The sequence below is a fragment of the Saccostrea echinata genome, unplaced genomic scaffold, assembly GCF_033153115.1.
Source record: "Saccostrea echinata isolate AGI-Se365-2 ecotype Australia unplaced genomic scaffold, CSIRO_AGI_Sech_v1 ptg000034l, whole genome shotgun sequence".
Classification (NCBI taxonomy): domain Eukaryota; kingdom Metazoa; phylum Mollusca; class Bivalvia; order Ostreida; family Ostreidae; genus Saccostrea; species Saccostrea echinata.
In genome coordinates, this window is record NW_026889783.1 from 2,561,415 (window position 1) to 2,575,662 (window position 14,248).

General features: G+C 34.5%; 1 protein-coding gene across 1 annotated transcript; it reads left to right on the plus strand.

Moving 5' to 3' along the window:
• The first annotated feature begins 25 nt into the window (after positions 1-25).
• On the plus strand, positions 26-14,008 carry LOC133199546 (heterochromatin protein 1-binding protein 3-like). The gene is made up of 10 exons (XM_061335364.1): positions 26-328; positions 799-922; positions 3,082-3,246; positions 3,921-4,052; positions 5,244-5,333; positions 6,525-6,846; positions 6,970-7,147; positions 7,643-7,743; positions 12,010-12,191; positions 12,421-14,008. Exons 1-10 carry the CDS (start codon positions 78-80, stop codon positions 12,637-12,639), a joined length of 1,764 nt encoding a protein of 587 aa, XP_061191348.1. The 5' UTR covers positions 26-77; the 3' UTR covers positions 12,640-14,008.
• The last annotated feature ends 240 nt before the right edge of the window (positions 14,009-14,248 follow it).

Genomic DNA, 14,248 nt, shown 5'->3' on the forward strand with positions numbered 1-14,248 from the left:
CCTCAGAGTAGTTTTTTTTTTTCAGGAAATCTAGATTAACAGGTTTTGTTTCTAATAACAAGTAACCTGTTTTCACCATGCCAGCCATCAAACTCAAGAAAAAAGCACAGGAATATCTTGAGGAAAAGAAAAGGGAAAAAGAGGCTCAAGAAGCAGCCACTTCAGCAAAAAGCCCTGCCTCCACTCCAGCCACCCCCACGCCAACTCCAAAGAAAAAGAAAGAAGCCCGGCCTCCGCAGACACCACCAGCTTATCTTAATGAAAATGATATTCTGTTTGAGAAACGCAAAAGGACAATTCCAATTGTGGAGCAAAAGTGTCAAGACTGGTAGAATAATATTTTGATATCATCAAATACACAAGGAGTGAAAAGTTTCATACTTGTAGATTTGTTTTTCTTAGATTGCATGAAGCTACACAAGATTTTTATTTAAGGAAAGCAAAGAATTCGTTCCGATTTCATTATTGTAAATCTGTAAAAGCAGAAATATTTGTTGGGGATTTAATTTGGTTGTGAACAATTAGCAATGAAATTAAATCCTACACGAAATTTTTATATGACTATATATTGAATAGGGTTACTTTCGAAACAATGAAATTTGATGCCCACGAAAACCTTTTTAGATGACAAATCAGCGAAATTTTATCCCCAAGAAAATTTGTGCTTCTACAGTATCCTTCATATATGTACGCTTATATGTAAAAACTGACAATATAAAAAGCCACAGAAAAAAATGCTCAAATTAGCATTTCAAGTTCTATGTTGAAATACTTATAAATGCACCATATTGATTTTAGGATTATGGACAATTTTGAGGTTAAAGATGATGTTCATGTGAGCACAAACAAGATGTATGAATACTACACAGAATCTGTCCTACAAGATTCAGGCAATGTTGCAGATGTAGGGTTATTCAACAGGGTAAGGTTTTGTACACATATGTTTAGCTCATTTTGATAAAAGTCTAAGAAAATGTAAAATATGTCGTTGGAAGCAACAACTGAGCCAGGTTAAAGCTAATAGAAGAAGTCCATTCTCAAATAACTATAATTTCTGCTGGTTGTGATTTGTCAACTTTCTGTATCTTGGGTTTGATGCCATTGAAGATGTATTTAATAGGAAATCCTGTTACCAGAGAGGAAGGCTGTGAATTTTTTTTTGGACTAGTGATTATTATTATCAGTTGTTTTTGTTTTTTTTTTTTAACTTTTGGTCCTTTAGCCCTAGATGTGCAAGTCAATTTTAAATTTCAAATAAATATTACTGAAAATAATCTGAGCCAAAAGACTCAAATAAGTTTTTCTGACCAAAGTTTGTCAGTTTGTTGTCTGTAAGTTTACGTCTTTTAACAGGATTTTTTTTTCACATTTTTCAATTCTTCTCCAGAACCACTAAGCCAATTTCAACATAACTTGGTATGAAGCATCCTTATTTGAAAGGAATTTAAGCTGGTTTAGAATGATGAACCAAAAAGAAATAGTGAAATTTGGATTAGGTCTTTTAAAAATATTTTTCTCAAAACCTACTGGACCAGAAAAGATAGAGCATTTAAATAAACTGCATTTTTTTCCCCAAATCATTATGCCCAGCGACAGAAAGGGGTCAAAGTTTTAATTTGCATATTACCGGTATAGAGACAAAAAAAATCTTTAAAAATCTTCTCCTCAAGAAGAGAAGGGTGACAATGATTCAATTTAACATATAAACATCATCTCAATGTAGGGGAGATTCAAGTTCAAATGATACCTACCCCCACCCTGGGCTAGGGAAGAGTCATGATGAAGGGATTCAGAGATTGACATATTGATAATAAATACATGCAGGTAAAAGAAATCTTGAAAAATCTATTTGTCCAGAAAAGAAGGATACAGTTATTTATATATTACTACACAAACATCCCTTTAAAGTGAAGAAAGATCCCCCCAAATAATGGCTCTCAGACCTAGAATGGGGCACAGTAGGGGGTTCTCAGACCTAAGATTGGGCACAATAGGGGGTTAAAATTGTGACATGGGAGTATATAGAGAAAATATTTAAAAATCTTCTTCCCAAGAACAGAAATGTTATAATAAGTTTTATTTACATGCAAGCATTTCCACAAAGTGTAGATTCAATTTTTTTTTTATATGATGGCCCCTTGGGCAAGGCTAGAACCATAGGGGGAGGGCAAATTTACATTGCAATATACAGGAAAAAAATCTTTTAAATCTTCTGATGAAGAACAGTTTGTTCTATTTTATACTGAATTACAATCATTCCCATGTAGATTCAATTTTGGTCAAGTCATTGTCCATAGAACAAGAGTGGGACTACATTAAGGGATCAAACTTTTACATAGAGACAAATAATGTATTCTCTAAACCTTTTGAAGAACAGCAGAGCACAATAAGTCAAACTGATATGCAGTCATCACCATGTAGAATAGAACTAAGTTTGTTAAGTTGTTTCTTGGACAAGGATTTGGGCTATATCAGCAGAGAAATGTTTTACATGAGAATAAATATGAAAAATCTCAAGAAAAGCTCATTTAAGGTGACTTAAACGAGGACAGTGACTCATGAGTCTCTTTTTACCGAGATAATCAGCTGTGATGCATGATTTTGCTTAATGTTTCTAACAATTGTTATGATCGACATAGATGTGGTTTTATAATCTTAATTTTAGAATTATTTGTCACATGTTAGACAACACTACATGTAAAAATGACGTAATTGGTGAAAATTTATAAAATTCATTTGTTATTTTAACAGTCAAACTCATGATTATCAGTTATGACAATATGTATTCAATATTCATATAAAGACACTTTGTTCTTTGATTTGGTGGGTTGAAGTCTCTGAGTCTAGATTTGATATACTGATTAATAACCTGATCTATTAAAATTGTTAAACAAATTTATTGTTAAACAATGTGTAAAGATTAAGTTTTTATAACCTCAAGGAAAAAAATAAAAAATATTGTGAAGAAAATTCATCAAGTTTTTGATAACCATGTAGTTTCTATATAGATATGTCAAATTTGAAATGTTCTTTTATTTACATAAACATTCAGTATTAAATTTAAAGTTGTATATTTTTCAGTTAGTTCGGGAGAAACTAGGAAAATGCTTTGGGGTAAAAATGATGTCCCCACTGCATGGAATCATCAAAGAAACCCAACCCCGAGAGAAGAAGGTACAAGGAGAAACCCTTAGTCTTAAAATGAAGGACATTCTGAATGAGATCATTACTGGGGTTGGAAATCCTGTATCCTTTTATCCCAAGGCTGTAAGGTTAAGATACTCTGTGTAAATGACCAGGTGTGATTAAAGGTATTCGATGGAAGAACTTTGCACCTCAAAGTCACTATTAGAAAATAGATACTTGGTTTAAATGACCCTATGACAACAAGGTAATACTGTAGACGGAAACAGGTCTCTTTCAAAATGGTTTTCTATCTATTAAAAGTACAGGTGTCTTGAGATACTTCATGGGACCGTGGAAAAACTTCAACAGTTCAAAGTTTCTAGAGTTGGGAAATTTCAGGTTACGGTACTTGGTTGGTTTTAAAGGTAGTCTAACCTGAAGTAATTTATGATCATTCACAACAGTTTTAGAGTTTAACAGCAGTATTCATCTTGTGTACACATACCGGTAATTAGTTTGAGGTATCGAGAGTAGATTACAATAGAATATGCATTACAGGACTGAATTTTGACTTGGGAGAGATCAATGGTTTTGATAGTTTGAGAAATCAAGAGTAAAATTGCTGAGTTGTATAGGAGAAAAAAATCAGGATGGAGACTCACTTGGATAGATCAAGAACTTCAAGAGATCGAAGTTTGAGCCATCAAGAGTCACCTGTATTTGGTATTTGAAATGATGTTTTTTTTTTCTTTTATAAACAAATTATTTCTATTAAGGTCCTTAACACAATGAAGAACAAAGGTGTGAGATTCTTCAGTCTGAAGCAAATGATAGGATCTAAATATCCAGCTTTACAGGTAGAGTCGTATCCCAACAAACTGCTGAATGCCCTGGACAGAGGAGTCAGATATGGCAACATCATTCTGGTAAACTCATTTATCACCAGATTTGAATTTCAGAGAGCCACTATCAGAATATTCCCAAATATTTTTTTTTCATTGTATAAAGAAATGAGTGTTGCTGGGAAAGAGTATTGCTTGAGGTTAAACAGTAATGGGTTTATGCTCTCTGATTAAACAGTGATGGGTTTTTTCTCTCTGTCCTTTCAAGTCATACTTGACCTATTGCTCATAGTCTTGACCCTGTATCTTTTGGATAAGATCCAAGGTCACTACAAGAAAAATGTATAATTCCTGTCTGGACAACATATTTGTAGTGGGGAACTGTTAGAAGGTCATATTGACAAAGAGATTGCTTATTCATTTATTATTGAGCTAATTTCTAAATAAAAAGAAAACCTTTCAATAAATCAACTAGCATTTAAAGAAGTTATTGTCTACAGGTATTATATAATGAGTTAAAAGTATGTTTAAATCTTGAGTTTATATTATAACCTTGACCCAAAGTGACTTTGGCAAGTTCAAGGTCACAGCAAAATGACAAGTACATGTTTAGGCCATAACTTTATAAAAGAGAAACATGGGAAGTTTATACTTGATATAATGATAGTTTATGACCTGAAGGTATGCTATGATCTTGATTCTTGACCCAGTGTCATTTTGGCAAGCTTAGGGCTATTGATAAAAATATATAAAAGTTTCTGTCTTGTTCTTAATAAAGAAAAAAAAAACCCAGAAAGTTCATCCTTGAAATGAAGATGACAAATTGATGTGTGAACATTATAGGATCTTGTGACTCCAGGTCAGTTTAAACCCCTTCAAGCCTTCAAGTAGGTTCCAACTTTTTCCACAAACAAATTTTATTAATTATCATGATGGGACAATTTGAATATACTGAAACAAAAAGGGGGTGGGAATGGCCTCTCAATGAACATTTTGAAGTAAAAGGTTATGTTTGGAAAAAAGTGGTATGGTCAGCCCCCCCCCCCCCCCCCCCCATACTACATACCTGTCTTGTGTAGCCATTGCCCTCTGAAAACTGCTAAAACAAAAGAAATAGGTAGGATTTAAAATAGCTGATCACTGTAATCAATCTCCTGAAAGAAATAGTCACTGAGAGTGTTTGGAATGTATTCATCATTTCTTATTCCAATAGTAATAAGTACCGGTAGTATTAATGAAAATCTTCACATGTTGCATGAATGGTATGTTTTTCAGGTAAAAGGATCTGGAAAGTGTGGATTTTATAGAGTCCCAGGTGAAAGCACAGCAGAAGAGGATAAACCAAAACCAAAAATAAAGAAAAACGTAAATGTTTATGTTTGTTTACATAATTTGTGCCTATGCAGTCTTTTTTATCCTGCCTCTGATAAAAATCTTGAAATTTCATTGGTTGAGAAGAATACTGTATTAAACCATATTATGCCGACTACCGACATTATATTGTTAATTTGCCTCCTCCATGTGACCTACCCACCACACATCAAATCAATATGCAGCCTCCCCCCCGTGCCATACTGCCCAGATCATAATTTCATTTGAACATGCAAGGACCCTAATAACTGATGTCACATAAGCATTAAACAATGTCACGATGTAAATTAACAATTGTTATGGAACGGTTTGCTTAACTCAGAGAAAATGAACTTTATTAAAAAATCTTTGACAGGATAAACTTGTTATGTAGACACTTAGAGGGGTAATACAGAAATGTATGGGGTCCTTGAAAAAAATGCATATTGGGCGAGGCAAGGACCCCATATATTTCCGTATTGCCCCTCTCAGTGTCTACATAGCTAATAATGTATTGCTGAAACAAGATCACATGTGCAACAATGTTAAAAGGTTAAATCTTTTTGTATACTTTTAAACATCGTTGCAAGCCACAGGTTTTGTGTCCATTCTATTTCCACAAACCTGAGGCTGTTTACTACAGGATTCTGTCATCCTCATGAATATTTATAACACACATTCAACCAATGGAATAATTATCTAATGCTTCAAAACAGAAACCTTTTGTTAAATGAAAATGGGTGGTCTATCTTATAGCTGGATGTAACCATAACTACAAGTGTGTATCAACTTTGGTTCATATTTCCTCGTTTTAATGAGTGACGCTTTTCAGCACATTTAGACAACATATGCTTTGAAACCATCTTTTAATGTTAAGCTTTGGAAGTATTTAGGAATATTATTTTACTGGCCTCTTTTCTTCAGGATCTATGGTATTTTTATCAATAAAAAGCATAGCAAACATAATTTCATTATGGACACCACCATGTTAATGTACCTAAATTGCCACAGAGTGATTTCATTGGTCAAGATAAATCTGGAATCACTTCATAAGTATCCAGTGATTCATTCATGAGAATGAGAGAATGTAAAAAACAGCTACAGGTTTGTGGAAATAGAATGGACACAAAACCTGTGGCTTGTGACGCTGACTTTTAAATGCTACTTGTAAGTGAATTTGCAAAGTTTTAATTTTAATACTTTAAGAAAGGTGAAGTTGAAGATGACAAGAAAGAAAATGGAGATACTAATGAGAGTAGTGAGGCCACAGGAGGGGGAGATAAAGAAACATCAAAAAAGAAGGGGAGAAAGAGGAAGTCGGAGGAAGCTGGGGAGAGTTCCGAAGAAAAAGGAGAAAAAAGTATGACTGAAGAAAAGGAGGGGGAAGATGCTATAACACCTAAAAAGAAAGGGAGACAGAGGAAATCTGAAGGAGCAGGAGAGAGTTCTACTGAAGGAGGAGAAGACAGTCCAAAGGCAGAAGGGGAAGAAGATGACAAGGCAGCCAAAAAGAAAAAGAAGAAAAGGGGTATGTCTTGTTGTAGCAGCGAGTTTAATCAACACTAAGATAAAATGTACAGTGTGTCATCAATACTTTCATTTGTAAATATGCTTCTGACTATGAAGTTGATGTAGTTGGTTTGATTGACAGGCAAACCTGCACCCAGGAACAATTACAGAGGTGAGGCAGCTAAACATGGAGATCCTTCCCGAATTGAGGACATTTTCCCCATGGCTTTGACTTACATGAGTGACCCCAAAGAGACATCTTTGAAGAAGATCATCAAGTATATAGACAAATTCTACCCAGAAGTGAACACAGATGTCAGGTTTGTACAAATATGTACAATAGTTGTTATAGTCTGATCAGCTGGAACATTTATACATTATGGTTTATATAACATTAATTTTTATCAGAACTGCATGCTATCACTGTCATATTTGACTGTTTGTGTCATGTTCTGATTGTCAAAGGATGTACATTTATAGTATTTATGTTTAAGAAAATTATGTGTACATATATACTCTGGAATCATCAAAATTCGTGGGGGGAGGGGGGGGGCAATTTTTGTCGATTGATTAAATTTTACAGGTTCGTGGGGATGTAATTCCGTATGTTCACTCATATCTACAAAAGGAAATATGACTTTGAAACCCTTGCATATTAATTCGTGGAGAATGTTATTTTATGGATGAAGGGTACCCACAAATTCCATAAATATTGAGCCACCATGAAATCCAATGATTCCACAGTATTACAATTTAGTCAAATCAGAAAGTTACTAAATGAAACAATATTACATATACATATGTATGATTTACAGCTTAAAAAAGGCATTGGATAAAGGTGAATCGAAGGAAATGTGGCAGCATTTAAGTGGGAACTCCTACCGTCTCTTGCTGGAAGAATTCAATCCTGGATACTGTGAGTAATTAACAAGAGTCCTGTTTGTATTAATTTTATCTTTGTTAATTATCTGCAGAGATGTGGTATATATGCTCCTATTTTAGAGGATATTAAGAAATAAAGTCCGCGTTATCGTGAATGTTGCAGGATAACCTCCGAGGTCGAGAAATGTTGTCTGAAATGTAAGAGCCGAGGCATTAGCCGAGCCTTTTATATTTCAGACAACATTTCGAGACCGAGGAGGTTATCCTGCATCATTCACGACAACAAGGACTTTATTTCTATTCTACTAACAGCACTAAAATACGGCTGACTGTTTCCTCTATAGAGAAATGAATTAGGTCACCATGTCATGATTTCGCTGTTCCATTTAACACCAGAGTCAATTTGTTGGTTTACTTGTGTATCGATTGCACAAAATGCAGACGCTTTCGTTGGATTAAGAATATCCTTTAATTATCTATAAATTTGTTTGTAACATATATTGATTAATTTTTATGAATGTAAAATAACAAAATCAGTTGCCTTTTTCATTGCTTTATCTGTAAAATCAGGGAGTGTAAATGTTGTGGGGAGGTCCGTGGAGCAGCCCCACTTGGTTATAAAAAGGATATTTATCAGCTGTTTCAGGCAATACACAGTATTTAGACTGAGGAAGGCGACACATCGATATGGTCTAAATAAGTATTATATTCTACAGTGAAATATTTATTTCAACTGTACAGGTTTGACATGTGTTTCTGATCTGATAATTTTTTGATGACGTTCGTGATTTATTGGAGAATAATGTCAGTGGCATTTCTTTGATCTCGGCAATAAGTGTGGTAGAATATCTGATGTATGTGTATCTTGCTAACCAATATTGGCCATCCATTGTATGCCCTGTGTGTCAGAAACATCAATGGTAATACGTACATGCATTTGTAGTTCTGTTAAAAGGGTTCTAATGTCCTGTAATTTAATGAAAAAAAATAGAAGGTGTGGTTACTAGATCATATAGATACGTATTATTAGCTTACCTGAGCTGAAAGCTCAAGTGAGCTTTTCTGATCACATTTTGTCTGTAGTCCGTCTGTCTGTAAACTTTTCACATTTTCGACTTCTTCTCCAGAACCACTGGGCCAATTTCAATCAAACTTGCCACAAAGCATCCTTGGATGAAGGGGATTCAAGTTTGTTCAAATGAAGGGCCACATCCTCTTTCAAGGGGAGATAATAAAGAATTAGTGACAAATTAATAGCATCTTTTAAAAATCTTCTTCTCAAGAACCACAGGGCCAGGAAAGATGAAATTCATGTGGAAGCATCCTCAGATAGTGTAGATTCAAGTTTGTTCAAATCATGACCCCAGGGGTAAGGCGGGGCCACAATGGAGGATCAAAGTTTTATGTAGAAATGTATAGGAAAAATCTTTAAAAATCTTCTTCTCAAGAACAACAAAGCCATGATGAGTTATATTTATATGGAAGCATCCTCAGGTAGTGTAGATTCAAGTTTGTTCAAATGATGACCCCTGGGATAGGGAGGAGCCACAATGGGGGATCAAATTTTTACAAAGGAATATATGGGGAAAATTTTTAGGTCACCTGAGTCACTCAGGTGACCTATTGCTATCCGTTTTTGTCCGTCGTCGTCCGTCGTGTGTCGTGCGTTAACTTTTGAACATTTTCAACTTCTTCTCTAGAACCGCTCAACCAATTTCAACCAATTTTGGCATATAGCATCTTTGGGTGAAGGGGAACAAAAATTGTGAATTTCCTGGTCCCTGCCACCCTGGGGCCCCAGGGGTGGAGCTAAAACCACCAAAATTGATGCAATCTTTAAAAATCTTCTTCTTTACTCCTGGACATCAAGCAGTCAAACTGTTGGCATGACTGTAATAAGCATTGGGCCCTCTACCTAAATTGTGAAATTCATGGCCCCAGGGTCAGGGGTTCTGGTGCTAGGGCGGGGCTCTATTGATTATATAGTGAAAATGCATTATTTCTTTGAAAATCTTCTTCTCTGCTCCTGGGTATTATTTAAACAAACTAAGTGCATGGTTATGACAAGCAGTGATGCCTTTTCCAAAATTGTGAAATTCATGGCCCCTGGGTCAGGGTTTCTGGTGTTAGTGCGGGACTATATTGATGATATAGTGAAAATGCATTATTTCTTTGAAAATCTTCTTCTCTGCTCCTGTGTATCATTTAAACAAATAAGTGCAGGGTTATGACAAGCAATGATGCCTCTTCCAAAATTGTGAAATTCATGGCCCCTGGGTCAGGGGTTCTGGTGTTATGGTGGGGCTCTATTGATTGTATAGTGAAAATGCATGATTTCCTTGAAAATCTTCTTCTCTGCTCCTAGATATTATTTAAACAAATTAAGTGCATGATTATGACAAGCAATGATGCCTCTTCCAAAATTGTGAAATTCATGGCCCCTGGGTCAGGGGTTTTGGTGTTAGGGCGGGGCTCTTTGATTATATAGTGAAAATGCATGAATTCTTTGAAAATCTTCTTCTCTGCTCCTGGATATCATTTAAACAAACTAAGTGCATGATTATGACAAGCAAAGATGCCTTTTCCAAAATTGTGAAATTCATGGCCCCTGGATCAGGGTTTCTGGTGTTAGGGCGGGGCTCTATTGATTGTATAGTGAAAATGCATTAATTCATTGAAAATCTTCTTCTCTGCTCCTGGGTATTATTTAAACAAATTAAGTGCATGGTAATGGTGCACAAGGATGCTTTTTCCAAAATTATGAAATTCATGGCCCCTGGGTCAGGGTTTCTGGTGTTAGGGCGGGGCTCTATTGATGATATAGTGAAAATGCACTAATTCTTTGAAAATCTTCTTCTCTGCTCCTGGGTATTATTCAAACAAACTAAGTGCATGGTTATGATGCACAAGGATGTTTTTTCCAAAATTGTGAAATTCATGGCCCCAAGGTTGGGGGGAGGGGGCTCTATTGATTATGTAGTGAAAAAGCATTAATTCTTTGAAAATCTTCTTTTCTGCTCCTGGTTATAAAATAAACTAAGTGTGTAGTTATGATGAACAAGAGTGCTTCTTCATGAATCATAGCCTCTAAGTCAGATGTTCTCGTGTAAGGATGGGTCTCTATTGATAATATAGTGAAAATGCATTAATTCTGTTAAATAATTCTGTCTGCTCCTTAGTGTTGAGCAGACAAATAAAGTGCATAGTTATGATGAACAATTGTGCTTCTTACAAAATTTTAAATTTTGTGCTCTTTAGGTTTTAGTGTTTCTCGTTGGGGGGGGGGGGGGGGGGGGGGCTATATTTCTTAATAAAATGAAAATGTGTTAATTCTTTGAAAATCTTCAACTAAGTGCATAGTTATGATGATGAGGGTACCTCTACCAAATTTATGAATTTTATGACTCTGGGACATGGGTTTTAGTGTTAGGGTAGGGGTGTGATAAATCTGTAGTGAAAATGCATTATTTCTTTGAAAATCTTCTCTGTTCCTTGGCATATTGAAGGCAAACAGAATTAAAGTTTTAATAAGCAAGGATATTTTTATCAGATTTTTGAACATCAGGACCATTTGGTCATGTATTCTGGTCCTAGTCAGGGCTCTATTAATTTGTATTCAACTGAGAGAAATTATTCCCCTTTGCCATTTACTTTTGATAATTAATAACTGTAAATAATATATTTGAAAGTTAATAGAATAAGAGAATTATGCAAAAAAAATTATTGAATAATACAAAAAATACTTGCATAGTTTTAATGATCAGATAGACTTGTAAATAATAAATAGAAAAAAATGAGACAAAAATAACTTATTAAATGTTCTTCAAAGACCAAGAGAGGCCAATGTGACAGGTCGCAATGTGGGGTTAAAGTGCTAAATGGGGGATAAATTAGAATTTAATGTTTGAGTTGTTACTGAGTACTAGACTAATTATTTCATTGATTCTGATCATCCTATTTCTCTTGCTTTTGGACAACAAAGCTTCATCTATCAGTTTATTTTATACTCTATGGATCCTCTAAATTGTTGTATTATACTCAGGTGACCGTTAAGGCCCTTGGGCCTCTTGTTTAAAATCTTCTCAAGTACAACAAAGCCATTTGTTATATTGACATGGAAGCATCCTCAGGTAGTTTAAAATTCAAGCCTCCCTCCCTCCCCCGGTAATCTTTTCAATACTGAACTGATTTGTGCTTTTGCCTAGCCAATGTGCTCAGGTGAGCGATGTGGCCCATGAGCCTCTTGTTATTATTTTAGTGCTATGAAATTGATACAGGGTACTTTTGTTTTATTTCACAGCAAATGATATTGAAGACATGATAAGTCAAGCAATCATTGCTTCTCATGAACCTAAAACTGCATCAGGACTAATGATAAAAAAGTACATTCTACAGTATCACCAGAACTTTAAAATTGATGAAAGACCACATTTGTTCAAAAAAGCTCTGGAGCGGGCAATATCCAAGAATATTATCAGGCAAGTATATTTATAATATTTCTTGTCTCAGTATTTTACATTGACGTAATAAAGCTATAATCTAGTTCATACATTAAAACATTTGCATAAATGTCTCCTGAATTGAATGAAAAAAATTCATATGTTATAAGATTTTCATGTGAATATACAGGTTGAAAAATGTGGTTAGCATTTAAAAATTAATCAGAGTTTGGAAAACTTTAACACATGTTTGTCCACTTGTTTACAGGCAGGTGTCTGGTCTTGGGAGTGGTGGGTCATTCCAACTTGTCCAGTCCTTTGTGCCTTCACCAGCAATCCTAGCAGGAGAGCTAGAGGACGAAGCCGAATATCTGAGTAGCGCCCCCGTGGATGATGGGCCGGAGGAGATTTACATTGTCCGCAAGACAAAATCTGGGCGAGGGCAGGGAAAGGCAACAAAGGATCGTAAACCTCCTGCCAATAGAAAGTAATGCAAAACACGTTCATCTAGAGGCTGTTGTAATGAAAGTTGTCATCCCTGTACCATATTGATCATGTGACCATAGATATTTACATTTCATACATGTAGTTATAAGAAACATTTTTGTTGTTATGATTGTCAGGAGAGTAACAATTGTCATCTCAATTATTTTGCTTTTATTGTCATAAATTTAATATGTTGTCTATAGCATGTCATTATATTGATAAGATTGCCAAAGTACTTGAAGATATAATTTGACAATTATTTCAAAAAGACAAGTGCAGATTTTATGAATCACTGGATCATGATTCACTGAGGAATGAAGCATGAATGCTTTATATACAGTTTAAATTTATAATCTGCAAATCAGCATTTAGAATTTAAATATTTGTTTTATACTTGTATTTTATTATGAAAAATGACACAGATTTTTACAAAAGTTTCCCAGTTGAACAGAATTGTGTAGAAACTTGTATGGAAATTGTGTATGAAGTTGTGTCTCTTTAAAAGCTCCAGGAAGTTCATTTTTACAGGAAAGGAAACTGTGCAATAAATGTAATGTATTAACAGTATGCCAATGTTTGTGTTCCATAAGAAACTTGATATGTAGAAGCAGTTGCTATTGATCTGACATATTTCATACTTGGTCTGTAAATTCCAGAAACTAAATCAGGCATGTATAGATTATCTCACTGTTGTGGACCTCTACATTTGAATCTTGTTTATTTGGAAGAAGTCATAATCAATAATCCTTGATTCATTATAAAAGAAATACATAAAAGGCAGCATGTACGATTATGTATACAGTACTTTTACTTGCATGTAGTAAGCTCACCAATCTGGGATGTTTTGTATGCATTCATGTAATGTGTCATTATTTTTCTTACTCTGGATAAGAAGTTAGATTTTGGAAACATTTTCAACTTAAGTTTAGAAATAGTAATGAATATGCAGGCTATATTTAGGTAGTTTTTTGATAAAGTATTAATTGTTTTTTGGCCAAAATGTTTTGAAAACATGTTATTGACATTGTTTGAATATTAAGTTTCTTTTTTGATTTCTTTAATACATGACAGGTTTGTCATATACATGTTTTTTTAAGTCCATACCCATCTATAGATGTACATATTTTGCTACACAGAGAAATATATGTACTATAATTGGTTTTGAGTAATGATTTTGTATTGGTAGATGTAGTATGAACATTGAAGAATCATTTTGTACTTGTTCGATTACATACTTGTTGCTTCTTTTTTGTGCATATAAATGTTGTTATTCCATCATAAAATCATGGTAAAGTAAACATATTACATGTATTTACAGTGTATGTGTAAATGCCTTGTAGGAAGATTAAAGAAAATATAGATTGCACAAGCTTATTTTATCTTGGAGTGTACCCTGATCTGGATACATGTATTTTACAATGCGAGGATATTTAAAAAAAAAAATCATGGGAAGGTGAAATCAAACTTTTGCAGCACATATAAAATACTCTTTATATCTTTCAACATGTTGCTTTTTCAATAATAAATATATCCATGTGTGTCAACACTTGAAATCTAGATATAAATTAAGGAATGGGAGGTTGAAATTGGAGAGAAATCCCAAATTGTGGCTTT